Source organism: Grammomys surdaster, unplaced genomic scaffold, assembly GCF_004785775.1.
Source record: "Grammomys surdaster isolate TR1022 unplaced genomic scaffold, NIH_TR_1.0 229, whole genome shotgun sequence".
Lineage (NCBI taxonomy): Eukaryota > Metazoa > Chordata > Mammalia > Rodentia > Muridae > Grammomys > Grammomys surdaster.
This window is the reverse complement of record NW_021604674.1, coordinates 2,303,097-2,327,462: the sequence shown is the minus strand read 5'-3', so window position 1 is coordinate 2,327,462 and position 24,366 is coordinate 2,303,097. Positions and strand designations below refer to the sequence as shown.

Sequence of the window (24,366 nt, the reverse complement as noted above, 5' to 3'; positions counted from 1 at the left end):
ACACACACACACACACACACACACACACACACACACACACACACACACCAATGCAGTCTTTCATGGTTGCCAGACCCTTTGCAGTTTTTCTCACGTTATCCGTGTTGGATTTTTACCATCCTAAAAGGTGTTGAGTAGCTTTTGTTCAAATTTGAAGTGTTCTACCACATAATGAAGAGCATCCTTCAGCACACACATTTGCCTTTTGTGTGTGCTGTTTATTTCTTTTTAGGACAGGGTCTTAACCCTGGCCGGTCTGGTAGTAGCCATGTAGCACAGACTGGCTTTGAACATGCAACAGCTCAGCTCCAACCTCCGAACTGTGGGGATGATAGACATGTGCCCTACAATCTGAAACACAAGCCACTCCTGACATCAGGTGTGTGGAAACCAGCAGTGGACACAGCTGGAAGCTTCTCCTTCAGTTCAGTTACACCCAGACTTGCTAGAGCATCAGCTTCCACAGGTTGAGAGCCCAACCCTCCCTCAAGGCTGCCTCCACCTTCCCAATTTTTAGATGTCAATTGCTAGTCTCGGTTTCTGACTGACCAGCTTTAAGCTCGGGTTCATACAGCCCACTTTCTGGGAAGCACTTTAGCTGGTTAGTAAAGGCAACTGCAAAGGAAGTTGTGTTGGCTAACCTTGTCAGTCTGCCATACCTGAGAAGAGGGAACCTCAAAGTATAGCCTCCCTCAGACTAGCCTGCTTGTATGCCTGTTGGGCATTTTCTTGGTTGTTACATGAAGTAGCAGAGCCCAGCCCACTGTGGGCAGTAACATCCTTACGCAGGTGGGCCTGGGCTATAAAACTAGCTGCATATGAGCCTAGAAGCAAGCTAGTGAGGTAGGTAAGGTAGGTAGGTACGTAGGTAGGTAGGTGTGTGTGTGTGTGTGTGTGTGTGTGTAAAACTAGCTGAATGTGACCCTGTAGTTTCTCCTCAAGCTTCTGCCTTGGCTACCCTTGAGATGATGTCACAAATGTCACGTCTAAGAAACCACGTTCAACACAGGATCACCTTTTTTATTTTCTCCTTTGGAGTCAGGGTCTCATGTAGCCCGACTTCTAACTCAGTAGGTAGCCAAGGATGACCGTGAAGTTCTGATCCCCTTGCTTCTTACCTGCTGAGTGTTGTGAGCACAGGAATTTGCCACCACCATACTAGGAGTGAAAGCCAGGGCTTCCTGCATGCTAGGCATGCTTCTGCCAACTGTGCCACGCCCCCAAGCCCCAGGCTTTCTTCCAAGTTGTATTATTTTGGTTTAAAATATATGTCCACGATCAAGCTAAGGTTTGCATAGCATCATACACACACATGATGTGTGTGTGAATTATATCTGTATCTATGGACATTCTTAAAGCATATGGGCCCAAGTTTTGAAGACTGTCCTTTCTTCATTGAAGAAAAACCAAGCAATGAAGCAGAGTGCGAGTGCGGGCGGCCACGGGCTCCACCCCACAGGTCTTTTTTTATGCCAGTTCTTTGCTCCTGATTGTTGAGCTCTGCAGTGAGCTTTCTGATCAGCAGCTCTCCAGCTTTTCTTCCTGCTTTTTGTCATTTTGATCTCTGTCCAAGATTCTTTCAGGCCCCTCTGCAACATTCTTCCTCCAGAGTATGAAAAGTCCTTCAAGTCTCTCTCTGCCTTCTCAGCTTTAGAATCAGCTCTTTAAAAAAAAAAAAAAAAAAAAAGTCTTGCTGGGCAGTGATGGCGCATGCCTTTAATCCCCAGCACTTGGGAGGCAGGTGGATTTCTGAGTTCGAGGCCAGCCTGGTCTACAGGACAGCAAGGGCTACACAGAAAAACCTTGTCTCCAAGAACCAAAAAAAAAAAAAAAAAAAAAAAAAAAAAAAGAAAAAGGAAAAAAAGAAGGCTTACTGGGATTTTGAATGTAGTCGATTTGAATCTATACAATATTTTTTCTGAACACTCTGGTGTCTATCACTGGAGATTAAACTCAGGATTATGAGCATACATTGAGCTATATCCCCAGCCCCAAGGTTATGTATCTGATCTGTCAATGTGGCATATCTCCATGTCTCAAGGTCATTTTTGTTGTCCTCTAAGGCTCAGTGTATACTTTCACATGCTTTGTAAGCTGTGTATCTGTCTCATGGATTCCGGTGCTGTTGCATTTGGAATATTAGAAAATTAAGTTCTTATTGCCAGCATTCAGAAACACTTTGGATATTGACATCTCCCATTAAACTGCTAAACTGCCTGGTCTAATACTTTTGTAGATTCTGGAGATCTACATAGAATATCACTTTGTTTACAAGTATAAGGTCTTTTGTTGTTTTCTGAGGAAGGATCTCATGCAGCCTAGGATGGCCTCAAACTTTCTGCAAAGCCAAAATCCCTCTACATCCTAAGTGTTGGGATTACAGGTGTGTGACCATTCCTGACTTTAATTTACACGTGGGTGTTTGTGAACATGTGTGTCTGTGCACCATGCATGTGGCTGATGTTTTAAGTGGAGAAGAGGGTACTGAAGCCCCAGGGACTGGGGTTAGAGATGGTTGTGAGTTACCATGTGTATGATGGGATATGAACTTGAGTCCTCTAGAAGAACCACCTCTAGCCCCCATTTTTGTCCTTTAGATTGCTTTATTATGATGGCTAAAAACTTAAATATAATGAATTGGCAAAGAAGTGGACATGTATAATTTCAGTTTCTTGAAATTTATGAGGGATTGCATTCTTCCTCAGCATATGGTTGGTTTACGTCAGCTGCCGACACGCACATCTAAGGACTGTGTTCTCCAGTCATTGGGCATATCCAGATTGCTATGCCAAATCAAACACATGAATTATCCACACTATCTACTTTCAACTCCAGTTTTTCTTCTGGTCTGTCGCTTCTGAGAGATGTGAAACCCCGTTGCTCCTTTGTCATTTACTAGTAAAGTGTCTTCCCCTGTTTGTAAGCAACAGTTTTTACTGGAAGGTTTTCCTGAATTTATGAAACCATACAGTGCTTTCTCCCATCGGTATGGTACATGCAATCAAAGGAGCCATGGATGTGCATGTGGCTGTTGTCTTAGTCTTAAATCAGAGCCATGCATAAAACTCTTTGCGCACCTTACAGATGTTCTAGTTTGCCTGGCTGCCTGGGCCTGCAAGTCTTTTGCAATTAGTGTTAAGATCCATAAATAACTCATTGGCCATTAGCTTTTCCCTAATCAATGGCACTGGACCATAGCATTTCTGCAGGTTGATCTTGCAGCTTCTTACCTTAAAGTACCCTCTTCCACACTGAGCAGCAGTCCTGACTCTTGCTTTTTGGGCTCTACTCACCTACTCAACACATCTCCCTTGAGAGATGCCTTTGATCATCACCATTATTGCCCTACCTTCGCCCCTCCCCGAATCTTTTTGTCTTCTGGTTTTATGTTGAGGCACAATAGAGACTATACCGGCTTGACTGAAATAAACAGACAGAGATGCGGTCAGAGGTGGGGACGAGCCATTACTTGTATATAGAAAGAGTTCTGATGTAGTACGAATGTGACCAAAGGCTCTATGGGTCTGGCCAGTAGTTGGATCAGCTAGAAGGCCACCAGGCAGGACAGTGAGCTCCAACGCTGGCTGCCTTGGGAAGATACTGCAGTTGTCTGTAGCTGGACTGTACTTGCTGCAGGTCTGCTGGGATGGAACTGCAGGGGGTTAGGCTTGGTGACAAGTCCTTCTTTACCCACTGAACTATCTCTCCAGCTCAGTTTTCTCTCTCTTTAGAGGTTGTATTTCTTTTTAGGTCGGTGATAATGCTTAGTGTGACAAGCAAACATTCTCAACTGATTGGTAGCAAAACTTAAGTTTTTATTGTATTGATTCACACTGAATTTTACACTTAATGTCACTTAAGTCCACCAGTACCAGTGGGTCCTGGGAAATTGAGGTCTGAAGAAGGCAACAAGGCTGGGTTGGTGGGCAAACCTCAGCATAGGCATATGACAGAGATTGTTCTTTCAGGCAAATTCTATTTTGTTGGTTTGTTGTTACCGTTTTTGTTTGAGACAAGGTTTCTCTGTGTAGCCCTGGCTGTCCTGGAACTCGCTCTCTAGCCCAGGGTGGCCTCGAACTCAAGAGATCCATTTATCTTTACCTCCTGAGTACTGGGATTAAAGGCACATGCCACCATGCCTAGATCTATTGTGTTCTTAGTTTCAATTGTGCCACTTAAATGGCCATGCTCTCTGCAAGGACTAAGGTGCCTGACCCAGTCTGGTTCTGAGATCAGGTACATTCAAGGGGTCTGGTGTTACACTGTCACACCTCAGATGGCTCCCCTGGATACTTAATTTGCCCAAATCTCTATAAAATATAAACTACCTCAATGAAGGACCTTCCCCAACAATTGCCAGTTATCAAGTAACCAGCCCTGCTCAAAGACTAGGATTTGTGCACGGTGTGTGTAAAAATGTTACACCCAGAACCTTGAATCTTAGACTTTCCTACAAGAAACAATGTATGATCAACCCTAAATGTAATTAACTATTTGAAAATTTCAACAATAGTACAATGGATTCCATGAATCCACAATCCAGTTCAGCACCAACACACTATTTGAGTTTATTTGAGCTCCAAAACCCACACACTTTAAACACATAACTAATGCTTCATCACTCCCACACAGCTGGTTTAATGCACACACTACCTCAGTAGTGTTCCCTACTATCAGATGGGCAGGAACAACATTCTAGGTCACGTGCCTTCCTTTGTTGGGAAACTAGAATGTGTGTGTGGCTTTACAACTTACAACAAAAGGTTTTAAACTTTACTTGCCTTCTAGTTCTGACTTTCCAAGTGAGGATAAAAACCAAAACACTAATATATGGTTTGGATTCTTCCGGCCCTTACTATTTCTTCAATGATAAAACCACTCCCTGCTTTTAGAAGATACAGAAATAGCAAATAAATAGTTTATAAAAGCATACAAGTACACTACTACTTCTACATGAAATCATGAGTTTTCCTTTTGGTCCTCTATATTTGAACATAACCCTTCCATACAAAAAGTGTGGCTTCCAACAACCTGTGCACCTGAGCTGCTTGTTCAGTCTTCGCTGTAAACAACACACAATCGCACAGACTTTACAATTTGATGTTTATTCTCTTGTGGAATGCTAGGTTCAGTATTACAGGATGGTTGTCAAGGCTACTCAAGTGTGACAAACTTCATATCTAAGTGCTGTGGAGCTTTTAATTATTTTAAACAAAACCCTTGTTATTGTACAATTGAGGTCTGATGGTTTTTAAGTTGATGCCTTGGTGTAGGACCAGACACGAACCTTAGGGATGTTTATTACCTGTACATACATATATACAAATATATTCCACACATGTGTATACACGGGCATGTATTTGTTTATGTGAGAATTTATAAAATTATATATACATCCACATACATGCATATCTATATACAGCTCCCCACCCTCACCACTGAGCTGACGTCACAGCAGCTCATTGGCTCCGTGCTTAATTATTATTGCTGTCTGGTGTAACTACATGATTTTAGTGCCAAAGCCAGACACATTTTCTGGTGTAGGATGGACACTGTCATATAGATCCGTGTATCCTTGTGTGCTATGTATAAAGAGCGTTCCTCCCCGTGTGTCAGGCATGTCCTACTATAGTAAACAGTCTTTACCACAGGGTTTGGGATTTAAGCAGTGTAAAATCTATGTCTGGAAAACTGTTTGTGTTCATAGTTACAAAATATATATATATATATGATTGAAACTTACTGAGTACATATATGTTCTTTGAATCTGGCTATATCCTAGCCATTAGATAAATTAAACAAAAACCCATCCTCTAATAGGATGTTACTGTAGCCTTAAATATACCAGTACCTGCATTTATTATTTAGTATACTTTAAAAGTGAACGAAATGACATTAAAGGATTTGAAAAACACCATATGCATCTGCATTAAATATACAAAGGTTGCCACAGGGCCTGGTTCAATTCATTGCTTAACATTTTCATCTTCTAGGGCTAATATTAAAGTCACTCTAAAATTCTGAAAAGTATGGCTCATTAAGGCTTTTATACAAAAGAAGCCCTATTTGTAATCAATTATAAAAACAAGTACTATTTTAAAGAACACAAACGCATACAAACACCACAGCACTGGTGGGTCTCATCGTGGAGAAAGTGACTGTAGAGGAGGCTGTCCCTGCAGAAGCACCTCCTGGTAGCACATGGAAACCTGGCCGCTTCCTGTCTGCAGCTATTCAGCATGTAAAATTTAAACCTTTTCACATTAACATTTATATTTAATACAGTGCAAATACTTGAGAATAACTTGTTCCCCAATGAAGCAAGAGCCAGCACTAAGCTGAAGAGTCTTCAGATCTATTTATACATTCAGTTAAAGATCGCACAGACTCAGGTCTGCTGAATGTCAGCAGAAGGTAACTGAGCCGGCAGCAGGTATGTCCAGCATGCACCTCACTCGAGAGAACGCATGAAGGTCTCCAGGTTGTACTCGGAATCGTACTGCTCGGCATCCCAGAGGTCACTCAGGTTTTCTAGAACTGATTTCATGCTTGCTTTTCCAGAAGTGGAGCTGTCAGCCTTCTCTGCTTTCCCATCCTAGAGCAACAGTAGCAGATAAAGTGAGTTTTCTGTTGTTTGGGACAGGGTCTCATTATATAGTCCTGGCTGTGCTGAAACTCACTCTGTAGTCCAGGCTGGCCTTGAATTCACAGATATCCACCAAGTGCTGGAATTAGAGATGTGTGCCACCACACCCAATTTAATTCAGAAATATCAAAGAGCAAAAGCTATATATAGCTCAGAGGTTGAATCCCTAGTTCAATCTCCAACACTGGAAAAAGAAACCAGAAAGGCTAGGGAGGAGCTCAGGGACAGAGTGAGTGTCCTTGGCACTAAGTTCTGTGTTGGGCCCAACAGCACAAGCCCAGGCACAGTGGAGGCATGCTGTAGTAAGGCGTTCAAGGTCATTTTCAGCTATACTGCAAGTTCAAGGCTAGTCTGAGATAAGTGAGTTTTCTCAGTCAACCAATTAATAAGATGAAAACAGACACAAGAGGGAGGGAGGAAGACAGGGTCTTGCAATTTGGCCCAGGCTGGCCCTTTCTGCCTTGGCTTTGTGAGTGCTGGGATTGCAGGCCTTAGCCACCATGCTCTGATGTGGTACAACATTTCTGATGATAGGCTATCTAATAGATCAGTAGTTTGATCCCCACAATAATACTGCTATCTATCTGCTCTAAGTGCCTGTATCATTCTGTACGTGTGTATAATTTCATTTTATCTTAGCGCCATGTAATAAAATAAATAATAAAATAAATAATAAAAACGCCATGTAGATGCTCAGAAGTTAATTTGCCAATTTTTTGTTTGTTTGTTTGTTTTGAGACAGGGTTTCTCTGTATAGCTCTGGCTGTCCTGGAATTCATCTCTGTAGACCAGGCTGGCCTCAAACTCAGAAATCCGCCTGCCTCTGCCTCCCAAGTGCTGGGATTAAAGGTGTGCGCCACCACCGCCTGGCTAATTTGCCAATTATTAGGAGGCTGGACCAGCAATGCCCACCCATGAGTCCCACAGATTCCAGAGACTACAAGATGCTTGAAACAAGTCACTGTTGACAGTACAAAAGCCAAGTCTTCAAACACCTGGTATGGAAGAATTTATGTGAGCCAAAGTTACCAACTGGCTCACAAGATGATTCAGTAGCCAAAGGCACGTGCCACCAAGTCTGACAGTCTGAGTTGGGGCCTCAGGAGCCAGATGGCGGATGCAGGGCACCAAGCCCAAGAAATACACGTTAACACACACACACACACACACACACACACACACACACACACACGAATGTAGTTTTTAAAAATATGAAGTGTTGGAGGCTGGAAAGACGGCTCAGCAGCTGTACAGGGCTCAAGCACCTGCAATGGGCAGTTCTCAACCGTCTTCTACCTTCAGCTCTCAAGGACCTAATGCTGTCCTCAGCCCTCACAGGCACAGCAGTCTATGTACACAGGCGGTCTCCTGAATGTGTGTCTGGAGGAGAGCATCAGATCTCCTGCAACAGGAGTTACACACAGTTGTGAGCTGCCATATGGGTGCTGGGAACTGAACTTGGGCTTTCTGGAAGAGCAGCCAGTGTTCTCAGCCCTTACTTACTGTTCTTAATGCTTTTTACTTACTAATCCCAAAAGACTGTGCCACAGCGGCCTGGGCGCACTCCGAGTGCCCACACTCTCACAGTTCACCACAGACACCCACCAGGACTAATTGAAGATACGTGAGTTCTTTACCTTATCTAGAGTAAACAGGTCGAGAAGCTGGTCAGTCCCCATACTCTGTAAGCTAGAGTTTTCTTGGCTAATAACAGTATTTGCAATGTTCATCTTGAATTTCTGCAAGCCCATTATCTTTTCTTCTAGTGTTCCTCTGGTTATCAACCGGTAGACATTAACCACACGTTTCTAAATAAGAAAAACAATTGAACTGTATGTAAATGTAATATAAACTGCTAAACTCAGGTTTGTCAAATCTGACTGGAGTTCTGTCTGCTCCCATAACCTTAAAAATGTTTCCAGGGCATCAGGACAGACAGTGACCCTGGTTTTCGCAGCCATTCTAGAAAGTGGCAGTGGAACAATCTCACTGAGGTGAAAGAGCATCAAAGCAAGAACTGGAACCCAGTCTCCCCAGCTTTTCTGAACTTTTTGTCTAGTGTTGAGTGGAGGGTTAGATGACTCACCTGCCCAATACGATGGGCCCGGTCCATGGCCTGTAAATCTCGCATAGGGTTCCAGTCATGCTCCACAAACACCACAGTGTCAGCACCAGTCAGGTTAAGCCCTAGGCCCCCAACATGAGTTGTGAGCAGAAGAACATCAATGGATGGGTCATTGTTAAACCTACAAACAGATAACAAGAGCAGAGTTAGGATCCTCTCGTAAATCAAAGGGGGAGGGGTCAGCTGGCATGAGAAGGGTTTGGAGTTCTTTCCTTAGTTAAGTGCAGTAGATTTTAAACTTTTTAAAGAAACTGTAGAACTCATCACTGTCAGAAAAGCAAAGAACTACTGCATCAATGGAAGTTCAAGAACCCTCTGTACCTAAACGCAATTTGCAACATTCTGTTATTTTTTGTATGTTTAGAATGCTGAAATGTTTTTGAAGTTAAATAAACAGTATTACATTAGCACACACACACACACACAAAAAAAAAAAAAAAAAAAAAAACCTACTGTTTCTACCGCCATGATAAAGTACCATGATCAGAAGCACCTTGGAGGGAAAGGTTTTATTCCAGCTTGTAACTCTCAGATCACAGTCCACCATGCAAGGAGCTCAGGGCAGGAACTGAAGCTGAAGCCATAAAGGATGAAGGGTGCGGTACTAACTGTGGGGCTTGCTCATGGCTTCCTCAGCCTGCTTTCTTCTATCAGCCGGGCCCCCCAGTCAGGCCCACCAGCAAGCAGTGTAACTGCCCACAGTGAGCTGGACACTCCCACATCAATTCAGAAAATGAAGCACAGGCTTGCCCAGAGGCCAATCTGGTGGGGGCATTGTCTCAACTGAGGTTTCTTCTTCCAACTGACTCTAGCTTGTGTCAAGCTGATATAAAACTTGCCAGCACAGACATGGTATGGATGTTTGCTATCCACTGAGAGGAGAATGTCCTTTGAATATAAATATAATGTGATGGTTAAACTCTGTCAACCTGAGAAGATTTGGGATCAAAGGAAAAGAGTCAGCTTTGTCTGTGAAGAGGTTTCTAGATTACAGAGGTGGGAATACCTGCCCTAAATATGGGGGTCCATCCCATAGGGAGATTTTCCAGACTAAATGAAAAGGGAAAAATCAAGCAGATGACCCTGCATTCGTCCTGACAGCAAACACAGTGTGACTCGCTGCCTGCTGCCCTGACTTCTCCAACATGAACTATGCCTTTGAACTTATTCCATATTTTATATAAAGCACAATATATATATATATATATATATATATATATATATATATATATATATATATATATATATACACACACACACACACGCATGCATGCAAATCTGTATCAGAAGAAATTTATTCTAGGCATTATCAGAAATTTCATAAGCAGAAGTAAGGCCAAACAAGTAACATTTTATATCACATACAGATTAAATCATAAAAATGTAGATGTTGTAATTAAAAACCCAACTATGAACTTTTAAAGTGTAGAGACAGATGAGTAGGGTAAGGTCACATCTTCCAGGGAAGGCAGAGGAAACGTTCAGGAGAGCTATTTAGTCTTAGAAGATATTTATAGGGGCTGGAGAGATGGCTCAGCAGTTAAGAACACTGATTGCTCTTTTAGAGGTCCTGGGTTCAATTCCCAACAACCACATGGTGCCTCACAACCATCTGTAATAGCATCTGATGCTCTCTTCCAACAGCTACAGTGTACTCACATACATAAAATAAAAAAAAAAAAGGAGCAGCCACACTTCTTGGTAAGACAGCAGATTAGAAGCTCTTCCATTGTAACCCACTGTGGAAAAAAAGGATAATAACCTACTCCTATAAACACTGCTCTAGCCGGGTGGTGGTGGCGCACACCTTTAATCCCAGCACTCAGGAGGCACAGGCACATGGATTTCTGAGTTCGAGGCCAGCCTGGTCTACAGAGTGACTTCCAGGACAGCCAGGGCTATAAGAGAAACTCTATCTTGATAAAACAAAACAAAACAAAACAAAACAAAAAAAAACAGTTCTAAAAACCAATGGTGAGAGCTTTCAGAAAAACATGAAGCAGCCTTGAACCCTGTCCCTCACTGAGATCAGCAGGACTTTCCTGGGTGCTCCCTCCACTCCCCTGAGGACACAACTGCAGGAAAAGTCAGAGGAAGCTGAGGCGGAGGCGGAGGCTGTGAGCTTCTACTTGAGAAGTGTCTCTGCAGAAAATGAGGCGGATGCTATCCGATCACGTGGGAAGAACTGGCCAGACCTGAAGCTGAGTGGACTGTGGAAGCAGATGCTGATGGAGGCAGCTTCTCTCTCTCGGTCTCTCTCGGTCTCTCCCTCCCTCCCTCCCTCCCTCCCTCCCTCTTTAGAATGATAAATACATAGCTTAGTCACAGGTACTTTCTGAACCTTGGACTTCTCTCCAAAACAGATGGAACATGGTGGGGAAATGTCTACAAAACCCATATGCTGAGGGCTGGGAAAAGACCAAGGGCTGACACAACTGGCCATTAAACAGAATGAAACCTAAAAGGTCACTTGTTCTAAACTTCCAAAAGATACTTACACACACAAAGCTAGCTTAAAATGGAGCCACAAACTGCACCTGACCCATCCTCATAGACTGCTATATAGAACAGGCAGGAGAACAATTCAAAGCCCTTCTATGAAGGAAGAAATGTTGATTGATATATTATCCTGCTCTGCCCCCTCCCTCCCTCCTTCTCTCCAGGCTGGCCTCCAGGACTGCCTTGAACTCCTGATTCACTTCCTAAATGCAGGAATTTTAGGCATGCCTGATTTGACTTGCTACACATTTTAAATTTTATTTTACCTGGTCTTTAATACAAACTACCTAAAAAGGAACAACAAAAAACTTTACTCTTGCATAAATCTCTCTAATGTCCTTGGTTTTCATTTTGCATCACTCAACTAGGTTTCATGTCTCTCCTGTATGTTTCTTCAGACGTTCTATTGTTATGCTATTGTCCTTGCGCTTAGCCCCGTCAGTCCTTCCTTATACCCCTTCTATTCCCTCTACATTAGTTTTGTTTTTTTTACATGTATTGGTGTTTTGCCTGCATCCATGCCTGGAACACCAGGAAGCAAGAAGAGGGTGTTGAATTTCCCCTAGAGCTGGAGTTACAGGTGGTTGTGCGCCATGTTGTTCTCTAAAAGTGCAGCAAGTGTGTTTAACCACTGGGCAACCCTCTCCTCTCCTTACTTCTTTATTAATCTAGATACACTGTGGATCCCAAACCTCCCCCTAGCTATTTTCCTGCTGTGTCCCCCACCCAAGTTGATCAACACTAACGCCCGTGATTAGTCCACTTCCCTTCCCAATGTCAGTATCTACGTATCCCTTACTACTGTTGCTCTCTGTGCCCCAAAAGTTACTGAAGTTAAACGAGGTGGTTGTTTTTAAATGACTAGCTGATGTTGTGGTTATTTCTGCAGTTAATACTCTACTACTGGAATGGTACTGGTGATCATGCCCAGTGCCCTACACATGTGAACTGAAGATTTAGCAAGCACCCGAGTTTCTAGTTCACTGCAGAGGAATGGCATCTCAGCCTACTTACTACAAGCTCCCCCTACCTGAGCGCTGCAAATACTTGAGCAGAAAGAATACAGTAGGGGAAAAAAATCTAAAAGAGGGGAGGGAAGAAAAGAAAAAGAATCCAACCAGTTAAAAAAAACCTAGATATGCAAGGCCCAACAAAAGAAAATCACAAATCATCGACAAACCCAAGCAGGATGAATCCTGTAAAAAGGAGCAATTTCACAAAGGCAGGTGTCAGGGAGAATGAGTCAGATGAATCCAAAAGACTCAAGAATATTACATCGTTGAATGAAATCAAAGAGGATACAAATGAACTTCTAAATATATTTAAAAGGCAACAGTTGAAATGAAGCCAGTGTAGGCTATGAAGCAGGGATTCAATAGAGAAATAGAAATAGTGCATCCCAAGGAAATGAGTTTACCAGGTCTGTAGAGAAAGTACTTTTACCAGCTGAGCCATATCATAATTCAAAATTCAGCAATAAAAAGCTAAGTCAAATGAAAAACTCAGAAAAAGGCCTCATAGAATGGAGGACAGAAGAGAAGAAAGCTGAGAGTTCAGAGACTGACAGATATTCAGGAAGTGAGCAGAACATAAGGTCCATGGAACTAAAAGGCCAGATTTACTAGAGCGTCGAGACAATGTTTTCAGTAACATCATAGTGGAAACTCCCCAAACTGGGGGGAAAAAAATGAACACCCAGATTCAGGCTGCATTCGTGATGCCAAGCAGAGAAGAAGAACATCAACACTGCAGGGAGCAGCACTGCACATAAAGAACACTGGGTTTCATAAAGCAGCTGCTTCTGAGAGAAGACAGAGGCCAGTCTTCACTAAGTAACAACACCTATAATGCAAACTTTCACCGACAGGCGATCCATAAGAAAAGCACACACTACTGAACAAGAAATAGAAAAATGTCAATGCCTGAAGCTAAATGAACATGAGAACTCTCAAAACCACTGGAACACAATGGAAGCAGCTGTAGGAAGGACGCTTAGAGCTCCTAGTGCAAACATTAAAAATCCAGAGCCCGTGTGACGCTCAACAAGTAACGGCAAGGTGAAAGGCCAGAACTGACTCCAGAGTTGTTCTCTGACTGACTGACAGACACAGACACAGAGACACACACACACACAAACATGTGTGCATGTTGTGCCCTTAAACCCTGAGTACACAGAAGAAAAGAAACAAAGGTAAAAAATTAAATTTTTAAAAAATCTAAAAGAAAAAAACAGTGGAAAAAAGATGGTTCTCTGAAAAGATACACAAGAGCAACAAACAGCCAAACCACAACAGAAAGCTAAAGAACCTTTAACAAAATGAGAGCCACAAAAAAAGAAAATGTACCAACAAAATTCACATTAAGATATACCTTTAAAACTACTGTAATTAAGAAATTAAAAGAGGGGCTGTAGAGATGGCTCAGTGGTTAAGAGCACTGACTGCTCTTCCAGAGGTCCTGAGTTCAATTCCCAGCAACCACATGGTGTTCACAACCATCTGTAATGGGATCCGATGCCCTCTTTTGGTGTGTCTGAAGGCAGCTACACTGTACTCATATACATAAAATAAATCTTTAAAAAAAAAGAAATTAAAAGAAATGGATATTTTTAGACAATCTACTGAAATTCAAGTAGATAAGCACCATAAAGATATAACAAGCAATAAAATGTATCACAACTAAAAGAGCCTAGGTCCAGATAGATTCGCTGAACTCTGAGACATTCAAATGAGAAGCAACACCAGCATTCATCAAGCTAATTCATAACAAAAAGCAAAGACTTGCCACCAACCTTTTTAAAAGCTGGTATTATTGATATCAAAACAGTTAATAACAAAAAATTATATTCCCTATGATGAACATAAGATAGAAAAATTTTCAATAAAATACTTGCAAATCAAGTACCATCGGAAAGATGGTAGTCAAGTTGGCTTCATTCCAAGGGTTGGTTTAACAATGGATATAATTCATTACATAAATGGACTCAAGGATACAAAGCCAATAATTACTTCAATAGGTACAGAGGAGCTGGACAAAATCCTCAATCCCTTCATGATAAACTCAGAGGAAAACTAGGAATAAAAGGAACATATCTCAAAGTAATAAAGGCTGTATATGACAGACTTACTCAATAGGAGAAAAGTGAGATCATTTCTTCTAAAACCTGGAATAGAAAAGGGTCCAAGTTCTTCACTATAATCAATATTGTGCTTGAAGGCCAGTGAGACAAGAGAAGGAGACAAAGGGATATAAAGAGGAAGAAAGTCAGAGGTTTGGTTGGGTGGTTTTTAGTGGATGATTAAATTTTATCTTGGTCTCGAGCTGGAAGATGTGTTAGTGGCTAAAACACTTGGTGTGGACCTGAATTCAAGCCCTCAGCACCCACACCAAAGACAGGTGAATCCTAGGGCTGACCAGTTGTTAGTCTAGCTTCAACAGTAAGCTGCAGGTTCAGTGAGACACTGTCTCCTAAAGTAAAATAGAGAAGTGAGTGTGCATGCATGCATACACAAGATTCCACCATAAAACTCTTAGATCTCAAAAACTTTTAAGCAAAGAAGCAATTAAAAATCTACATTCAAAATCAATAGCATTCCTACGTATCAGTAACATACATTCAGTGAGAAAGAAAAGAGACAGTCTTAGAAGAAGACCTTAACATAGATTAAAGAATATTATTTATTTGTTGTTTGCATATGGAAACAGTGTCTCTCTATGTAGCTCTGGCTTTCCTGGAACTTGATATGTAGACAAGGCTGGTTGAACTCACAGAGATACATTTGCTTCTGCTTCCCAGGTGCTGAGTTTAAAGACATGTGCCACCATGCCTAGCTAACAATGAAATATTTAAATACTAAAAAAGGAAAGGACACTTGAAAATGAAAATCCCTCTATGACTAAATTTAGAGAATTGTAGAAAGGGCTGTACTACCAAAAGCAACCTACAAATTCAATGTACACATCACAGCCTTCACCACTCTACCAAGAGTATACACAGCACTGATAGGAATCAGTGGGGATAAAATAAATACTAAATAAGGGTAACAAAGTAGGGTGGGAGTGAGATGGGAAGGTAATGAGGGAGGTGTGAGTATGATAAGAAAACAAAACAATGTTTCAACAAGCTGGGCATGGTGGCACATGTCTTTAATCCCAGCACTCAGAAGCCAGAGGAAGGTAGTTTGAGCCCAGCATGGGCTACAGAGTGAGTTCCAGACCAGCCAAGGCTACCTAATCAAACCTTGTCTCAAACAACAAAACTATTTCAATAACTTCACCAAAAAATAGGGGGAAAATCCTTTTCATGTTAAGTACGGAAGACCTGGAATAAGCCAATGCTGTCCTGAGCAAAGGAAACAATGAGAGTTGTCACTGTAGCTGATTTCCAAGCCACAGGAAACAGCATATTTCAAGGACACAGACACTGAAAATAATGCAGTATAACAAAGGACCCAAATATACACTCACGTAGCAACCTGAATTTCAACAAGATGCCCAAAGACCACACTGGAGTAAGGACAGCCCGTGGTCACTGACAGTGAAAACTCAGTCTCCTCATCTACATCCCTGTACTCCTGTACAGAAAGAACAACTCTAAATGATCAGAGATTTTAATAAAGAACTGAAATTTTCCAAGTATAAGAGGCAAAATCAGGGAAACTAATTTGAGATATAGACATGGTCAAGGACTTCCTAAAAAGGAATCCAATCAACCACTCAAGAAATAATGCCAAGAACTAAGAAACAGGTTTACATGTGATTAAAAACTTGTATGTCAAAGGAACACCATCAAATGAAGAGACAGCTTACAAAATGGGGGGGAAAATCTTTGCTAACCTTAGAGGATTAATATGTACAATACAAAATGAACACTAACTAAACACCAAGAAACCAACCCAATCAAGAAATGGGCTAATGAAATGGACAGACAGTTGAAAGATCCAATAGAACGGGTCATTAAATACATGGAACAAAACAAAGTCATTTAACATTATTGGCTGTCAGAGAAATCAAAATTAAAACTACATAGATTCTTAGAATAACCATTAAGACAAATAACAAGAACTGGGGAGATGGCTCAGTGGGTAAAGCACTCACAGAAGAGGACGGGATGGAGTTCAGACCTCCACAACCCACATGGGTGCCACATGGGTGTGGCAGACTGCCTTTAATTCAAGCCATGGAAGGTGGAGACAGGCATGCCTGGAGTAATTTGGCTATGAAGACTAGCTTTACTGATAGTTCTGAGTCTGAGGAGACCCTGCCTAAAAGAATACATTAGAAGACAATTTGAGGTTTAAAACTGTACCTGGGAATCTGCTTTCTCAGAACACTGATTTCATCGATGTATTTCAGGCAGAGTTTGCATTTTGCTTCCTAGATGAGTTGGTTTACTACTTGTTTTTAGCAGAGACAGTAGCTAGGATGGAGATTTTAGCTTACGCTATGTGTTTGCTTGCTTCCACTCTGACTCCTAACAGCAGAGGAGGAAGCAGTTATCTTGGACTGCTATGCTTTCCTAATACAAGCACTTGTTTCCTCACAGTACTTCTGCAGATCTGGATTAAAGGAAGTTTACTGGGACTGGATTACCCAGTAACACACCTGCAGCTACTTACCCAAAGAAAACATTACTGAAGGCAAAGGCCTTCATGAGCAATAACAAATACACTACAACCTGACATGGCAGCAGAGTAGAGGGGGCTACTTACCGGGAAACAATGGAATGCCGCTGCCCAGGAGGTATGCTTCCATCTAGTCTCAAGTAAGTGACAGACGGCAGGTGAGGCTTGAGCAGATCATGTTCTACTATATCAAGCATGCTTTTAAGCTGACAGAAGATCAGGATTCTGTGCTGAGCCACAACAGACTCTGTGCCACTCTCTGAAGAACTGCCATTTCCCAAACCACAGTCCAGCAGCAACTTGGGAAGAAAGCATTACACGTCATTCAACAGAAGCAGACAAGTATTTGCTACCATACATGCTAGCTATTGCAAATATGTCTACAGAAAGAAAAGGTTAAATATATTTAACCTGTATCAGCCCATTAGTACTTGGGGCTAAAACTGACCACCCCGCTTGCTTGCCCCTCTGTTAATGTTAACTCAAGGCAGTGACACAGATGTCTCAAACAAAAGCTATACAGTAACTTCTTTAAATAAGGGATCATGTATAGTGATATATATATCTTTAATCTCAATACTGGAAAAACGGGCAGATCTGTGAGCTTTGAGGCCAGCCTGGGCCACACAGTAAACTACAAGCCAGCCAGGGCTACACAGTGAAACCCAGTCTCAAAAAATGAATGAATGAATGAATGAATGAATGAATGAATGAATGAATGAATGAATGAAAAACTTTAAAAAGCCAGTCAAAAATACAACGCTGAATGACTCCATTGAGATCAAACAGTTGAAGAGCTAAGTCATAGAAAGCAGGTTAGCATTGTAAGGGAAGGTTATAAGTGACTGACTACTTGGGAGGCAGTGGCTGGGGTTACAGAGTTCTCAGGGACTATGGCAGTGACGGCTGTATGACTCTGTGACTGTATTGTCAGAACTGCACAGTTAAAATGGTATGTCATGTTTTTTAAAAAAGCTATAAAAAATTTTTAAGCCAAATTTAGAAATACGGTAAATGGTAAACACATCAATAATCTTTGGGAAGAGCAAAGTGTTCTAATATTATATACTAGGAATGTTATTTTATCATTAAAAGACATACGTACTTGCTTCAAGGCTGAGAGCTTAGGCGCATGTTGAATATCATGAAGAGAAGAATTCTGAACTGCTAGTTTTTCAGTAGTGCTCTTGAATTCTGGATGCTGAGGGGTCAAGACCAGTGCTGGATGGTTGCAGAGTTTACGTAAATACTGTAACGCCTTTAAAGGGGAAAACAACTATGTAAGTGTGCTTTCATACCTCAAGAACCTGTAATTTTGTATCCTTTCCTCCCTATTCCATTTGTCTAGAAAATTCGCACTCAGTGTTCAAGAATCAGTTCAGAGCAAGATGGCTCAGCCCATAAACCATTTGTCATAAGCATGAGGATCAGAGTTCAGATCCCTAGAACCTACATTAAAAAGGAAAAAAAAATCTGAATGGACATGGAGAATGCCTATAATTCCAGTGCACGGTGGGAGGATACTAGGGAACCCCTAGCCAGAGAAGCCTCAACAGCAAGCTTTGAGGCTCAACAAGAGATTCCCTCATTATACAATATGGGGAGCAATCTAGAAAGATACTAGCAGGGTGGTGGTAGCGCACACCTTTAATCCCAGCACTTAGGAGGTAGAGGCAAGCAGATTTCTGAATTTGAGGCCAGTCTGGTCTACAAAGTGAGTTCCAAGACAGCCAGGGCTACACAGAGAAACTCTGTCTTGAAAACCAAAGACAAAGAAGGAAAAGAAAAACATAAGATGCTACTGTCAGCTCCAGACATGCACATATAGATGTGCACCCATCCTGCACAGTATTTACTGCATTACTTTCTGAAAAGTAAGATCCTTCATTCTAAAGCCTTCTTTTCAGGAAATACAAATGTGTGTCCCATTCTGTAAGGTACATATTAAAAGCATTTTCTCATTGCTAATATTAACATTAGCTGAGTGTGGCGGCACATGCCTGTAATCCCAGCATTCTGGAGGCAAAAAAGAGAGAAAGCAAGAACAAAGGCTCATATACCATTTGCCATTGGTGACCATGCAGCTAGCCTGAGCTATATAAGTCTGTTTCTCAACAGACAAACAAAACCAGGAAATATTAAATAGGTACTTTGATGTTTTTCATGTTATATACAGTGTTGGAAAAAAAAATGGAATAATGCATTTTAGTCTTCTATATAAAAACAGCCCCATTAAAGAACATTCTTTAGTTGTTAAAAGTAATCTATAACCTCTACCTGGAATACATGACCTGTAGCTTTAAGTTTTGGTTTTTCAGTTTCTTCTGAAAGTGCAGCTGAAGACACAGTCTCATCAACATCACACTTGGCACGTGACTTAGCAAAATCTTCATAAAGCTGAACCTATGAAATTATCCCAGGGAAACAGTTAATATACATCTAAGAAAAGGGCCTGTGTGTGTGTGTGTGTGTGTGTGTGTGTGTGTGTTGAACAATAAATTAAACCAGCCTTTATAAATGAAAGCAAACTAAGATATATTACCTCATTATTGATATTAGAGATAATTCAATCCATCTGTATGTTAAATTCCTTTAAAACTACATTTACAGAAAAATATATGTTAAGTTCAGCTGCAAATTATTACACACACACACACACACTAAATTTTTCCTCCATTTAGGAAAATAAATTATCAATAAAAGGGAGTCAGATCCATTACAAGTAAATGAGAAAAATCTTTTTTTAACACAAGGCTATCAAACCAAACAAACAAAAAAACCGTATCAGTCCCTTCTGAGACTAGATTTTAAAAGAATGTTACTTCTAATTTAAAGCATTACCTTGTATTAACTAACATAATGCAATAGGAAAAAAAAAAATCTACCGAGGATGGAAGAACAAAACTCACTGAACACAAATCCATAAATGCTAAACAAAGGCAAAATGTCACTTCCCTCTGCAGTTCTCTTCCTCCAGATTATTTAAATGTGGTTTTTGCCTTTACTATAGTACTATTACCAGAATATTATCACCATTCCCTCCCCAAACGGCTAAAAGTATCCTATTATCTTAAGACATTCCTTTCAAGAAATAATTTTTTTTTTTTCTTCTTCTGAGACAGGCTCTCTCTGTGTGGCTCTGGCTGTCCTGGCCTCACTCTGTAGAGTAGATGTTAAGGCACTGAAGAATCAGAGCTCCTGCCCATCAATCCAAGGGGAACAGATGAGTGCTGGCTAATGGGTGCTACACTAATACAAACCAGAAGAGGGTAAGGTTAGATCTGGGATTATTCTTTGATGCATTTAACCTTGCCAAACCAAACAATACTGAAACAGAATATATAAACTAACCATTCAAGCGTGATCTGACAGAAATGGTTTCTATCAGTACAAGGAAAGCCTCACAATAAAATTCTCTTCTAACAGTCTCTGTGCATAAAGTCAGAAACAGGTCAATTTATTTGGAACACTGATAGAAAACAACTAATATTTCCCAAAGATCAAGATTCTATACTTAAACAGTGTTATTAGGCAAGCTGCTTACTTTTTCTCACTTTTGTTGTATTTGCAAAAACAGGGACTATGTAATATCTATAATGCTGTCATAAAGATGATACAATACCACTCACAAACAGACTTTGGCCTTAATAAGGGCTTCTTTTTTATATTGGCACCCTCTCTGCTCCTTTTTGTTTCTTGTAGTTTCAGTTACCAAGTGGTTTGAAAATACAAAATAAAAATTCTAAAAATAAAATGATTTATATCATGAAGTCAGATAACCACTCTATGTGGCAAAGTTCTATGCCATCTCAAAATATTCTGCCAGAAATGTAAATCACCCTAATTTAAGTACATTCGTGTTGCATACAGCACCTGTCCATCAGTCAGGTAGTCCTAATTCCAATACGGATCAACTATCACCTTCTCTGTGATAGTTCAAGTAAAAATTCTCTCACTCACCAATAGCCCCAAAGCTCGGCTATGTCTAAAAGAACTCATACTGCTTTCTTTAAGTGAAATATCTTAATGAGTAAGTGGGGGTGGGGGGCTTACTTGGTAGTTTAGGGCCAGATTACAAAGGATCATTCCCTTACACTTGAAGGGGAGAGGAGCACTGGTTTCTATTTTAATCTATAGAACACGGACCACTATCTTTAGAGAAAGTACGCGGTCCCTTTGGAGGGAACTACTCTAGACTCCTCCACTAGAGAGAGATGTAGTTCATGTTTCTACTTGACCATTCACAGCAAGATTTAAGGAATATGTCCAGAAAGTCACCAAATAAACTGGAGAACTTAATTACTGATGGGCATCTGATAAAACTAAAGGCTGTCCTGCTAATAATATTCTATGAACAACTACAATGACCAAATTTCTAACCTGGAGAGGGCTAAGAGTACAGTAATAGTCTTGAATAATTTTAGGTGGAAGATCCTGCAAAACATCTTCTTTCATTCTTCTGAGAAGGAATGGCAAGACTTGCCGGTGCAGTGCATCCATTGCAAGAACACCTGTCAACAATGAGAACACAGCTTGAAATGTTGGTCATGCATCACATTCCTGGCCATGGGAACTTACTGCCATTCTTTCTTACCTGCTTCCTGTTCTCGACTGGAGCTTCGTGCATCCCTACTCGCTAATATAGGTTTGCCATACCGAGCAGCAAACTGGCGTTCAGTACCCAAAAATCCAGGCATCAGGAAATCAAATAATGACCACAATTCCAAAACATTGTTCTGAACAGAAAAAGAATCATCAATTATCTTTTCTTCGTTTTGGAAAGTATCATTTCCCAGTAGATCTGGATCCTAATGTGCCTCCCTCCCCACTTTCTTCTTCTTCAGAAACCTCAGCAGCCCAGGCTCTGGCTCAGCACACTCAGCTGCTCTCTAACATGGACACCCTTCGAATCCTACTGAGCTCTGTAGAGCAGAAACCCACCTGACAGCTTCAAAACTAAAGTGGGGGAAGAGAAAAGAGATGGCCTTTTAATTGGACAAAACCTCAAACCTTCTGATGTCTCAATTAAGTACAAGTAGTAACCCATTCAAAACTTAAAATAGTGCACGTGCCTTTAATTCCAGCACTTGGCAGGCAGAGGCAGGTGGATCTCTATAAATTCAAGGTCTACCTGGTTAACAGAGTGAATTCCAGGACATCCAGGGATAAACAGAGAAACTCTGTCTCAAGAAAACCAAAATAATAATATAATAGTAATAGTAATAAATAATAAAATCTAAGTTTCACCTATCCACTTTTAATGCACTTTAAAACAGACACATACCAAAATCAACTTTGAGCTAGGGATTTAATTCAGAATTTAACACTTGGCTTGAAATTGTTGCGGCCCTAGGTTTGATCCCTAGCAAAACAAAATACACACACACACACACACACACACACACACACCAGCCCACAGAACTTCTAATAAGTTTAGAAAAATCTGTAAAAGAAAAGCTTATCTTTAATTATTAAAATATGTAGTGCTTACTAAACTAGGTATACTGTAAGCCTCAGATCCCCTTTTTCTTACTTTTTATTTTTATTGAGACAGAGTTTCTTTACAGCCCTGGCTGTTGGGGAACTACCCATGTAGATCAGGCCGGCCTCAAACTCGCAAAAATCTGCCTGCCCCTGCCTCAGGAGTGCTGGGGTCAAAGGGTTGTGCCACCACGTACATGTGACGTGCTTCTGTATCTCAGCACCCAGGAAGCTGAGGTAGGTGAAACTCCTTTGAGACCCGCTATACTATTATGCAGTAGTATCCTGCCTTGGGAAAAAAAAAATCCATTTTTAGAGCTAGAAAATACGGTTCCACTAATTGGAGAATAAGGTAATCTTCCTACCAAAGACGGCTATCCAGGCCAGAGATGAACATTTGCTGAAGTTTTCACATCCCTACTGTGTGATATTTATTTCTAAGATGGTTCTAATTTTCACTGCTAAATCCGATTTCTGGGTAACTACAGAAGGAGAATGGTCAGGGTAGGATCAAATCTGTTTTCTACATCAAACAAGTGTTATTTAAATAGCCTAAAATTAGAATTTAAGTAGGACCTTTAATAAAACTTGACCTGTGTAAGAGGCAAGCAGATCTGTGAGCTTGATCTATAGCTGGGTCTGTATGAGTTCTGGGCTAGTCTTGACTATGTAATGGCAAAGGAGATGGGACACTTGAGAGGTAGCTCAGGAATCAAAAAAGCGTTGCTGCTCTTACAGTGTCAGTTCCCAACACCTACATAGTGGCAACAATCTGTTTTGTTTTTTTTTTTTGTTTGTTTTTCGAGACAGGGTTTCTCTGTATAGCCCGGGCTGTCCTGGAACTCACTCTGTAGACCAGGCTGGCCTCGAACTCAGAAATCCGCCTGCCTCTGCCTCCCGAGTGCTGGGATTAAAGGCGTGCGCCACCACCGCCCGGCAGTGGCAACAATCTGTAACTCCAGTACTATGGAAGGTGGGTGACACCCTCTTCTGATCTCTGTCATCTCCTTATACACAATACACAGGCAAACCACTCACATACATAAAATTAGAAATATATAAATCTAATTAATCTAATAATCTAATTAATTATGGCCAGGCAGTGGTGGCGCACACCTTTAGTCCCAGCACTTGAGAGGCAGAGGCAAGCGGATTTCTGAGTTCGAGGCCAGCCTGGTCTACAGAGTGAGTTCCAGGACAGCCAGGGCTACACAGAGAAACCCTGTCTCGAAAAACAAAAAACAAAAAACAAAAAAAAAGATTTCATTTACTACTAAATGCCATACCACCTGCCAAGTTTATTATTTCTGTTTTAAAATAGGAAGAAATGTAAATCATTACCTGGATTGGTGTTCCAGAAAGAATAATCCTATAGTTAGCAGTCAGTTGTTTTACTGCTTTTGACAACTTAGTTTTTCCATTTTTTATGACATGGCCTTCATCAAGAATACAGTAGTTAAATTTAATATTTCTAAGGAAAAATAAATAAAAATTGTTATCCATCTTTTCCTATATAGCAGACATTATAGGAACAATCTTAGAAGCCGAAAAATTAAGTATTCTCAATTTCAATATTATTTTTTTTCTTGCTATAAGTATTTCATGGAAATAGAGAACATATGCAGACAAATCTACAATTCTTATATGAATGAATGTATGAATTCTATAAGGTATATTATAGACATAGCCACAATCCAGAGCAAAACATCATGTTCCAGCATCCTGAAAATCTCTTTTGTGCTTTCTCCCAACTAAATTTTAAAATTCAAATTAGTATGCATTCATTGTAAAAAGTGACATTTTCATACATGTACGTCAAGTATACTGTTCATATTCAGTGCCCACATTATCCTATCTTATCCTCCCTACCACCTATCAATACTAAATTCTTCTAAAGAATATTTGAGGGGGCTGGAGAGATGGCTCAGTGGTTAAGAGCACTGAGTGCTCTTCCAGAGGTCCTGAGTTCAATTCCCAGCCACCACATGGTG

At 40.9% G+C, this 24,366-nt stretch overlaps 1 protein-coding gene across 1 annotated transcript in view; it reads right to left on the bottom strand.

Moving 5' to 3' along the window:
• Positions 1-5,086: 5,086 nt before the first annotated feature.
• The window catches only part of Btaf1 (B-TFIID TATA-box binding protein associated factor 1), an 88,595-nt gene continuing 69,315 nt past the window's right edge, over positions 5,087-24,366 (bottom strand). The window contains exons 30-38 of the mRNA XM_028773478.1: positions 23,717-23,846; positions 21,489-21,630; positions 21,275-21,405; positions 19,172-19,297; positions 18,000-18,152; positions 16,982-17,193; positions 8,733-8,892; positions 8,284-8,454; positions 5,087-6,595 (exon numbers count right to left, since the gene is read on the bottom strand). Of these exons, the coding sequence (XP_028629311.1) occupies positions 6,452-6,595; positions 8,284-8,454; positions 8,733-8,892; positions 16,982-17,193; positions 18,000-18,152; positions 19,172-19,297; positions 21,275-21,405; positions 21,489-21,630; positions 23,717-23,846 (1,369 nt within the window). The 3' untranslated portion in view covers positions 5,087-6,451. The remainder of the gene's footprint in view (positions 6,596-8,283; positions 8,455-8,732; positions 8,893-16,981; positions 17,194-17,999; positions 18,153-19,171; positions 19,298-21,274; positions 21,406-21,488; positions 21,631-23,716; positions 23,847-24,366) is intronic.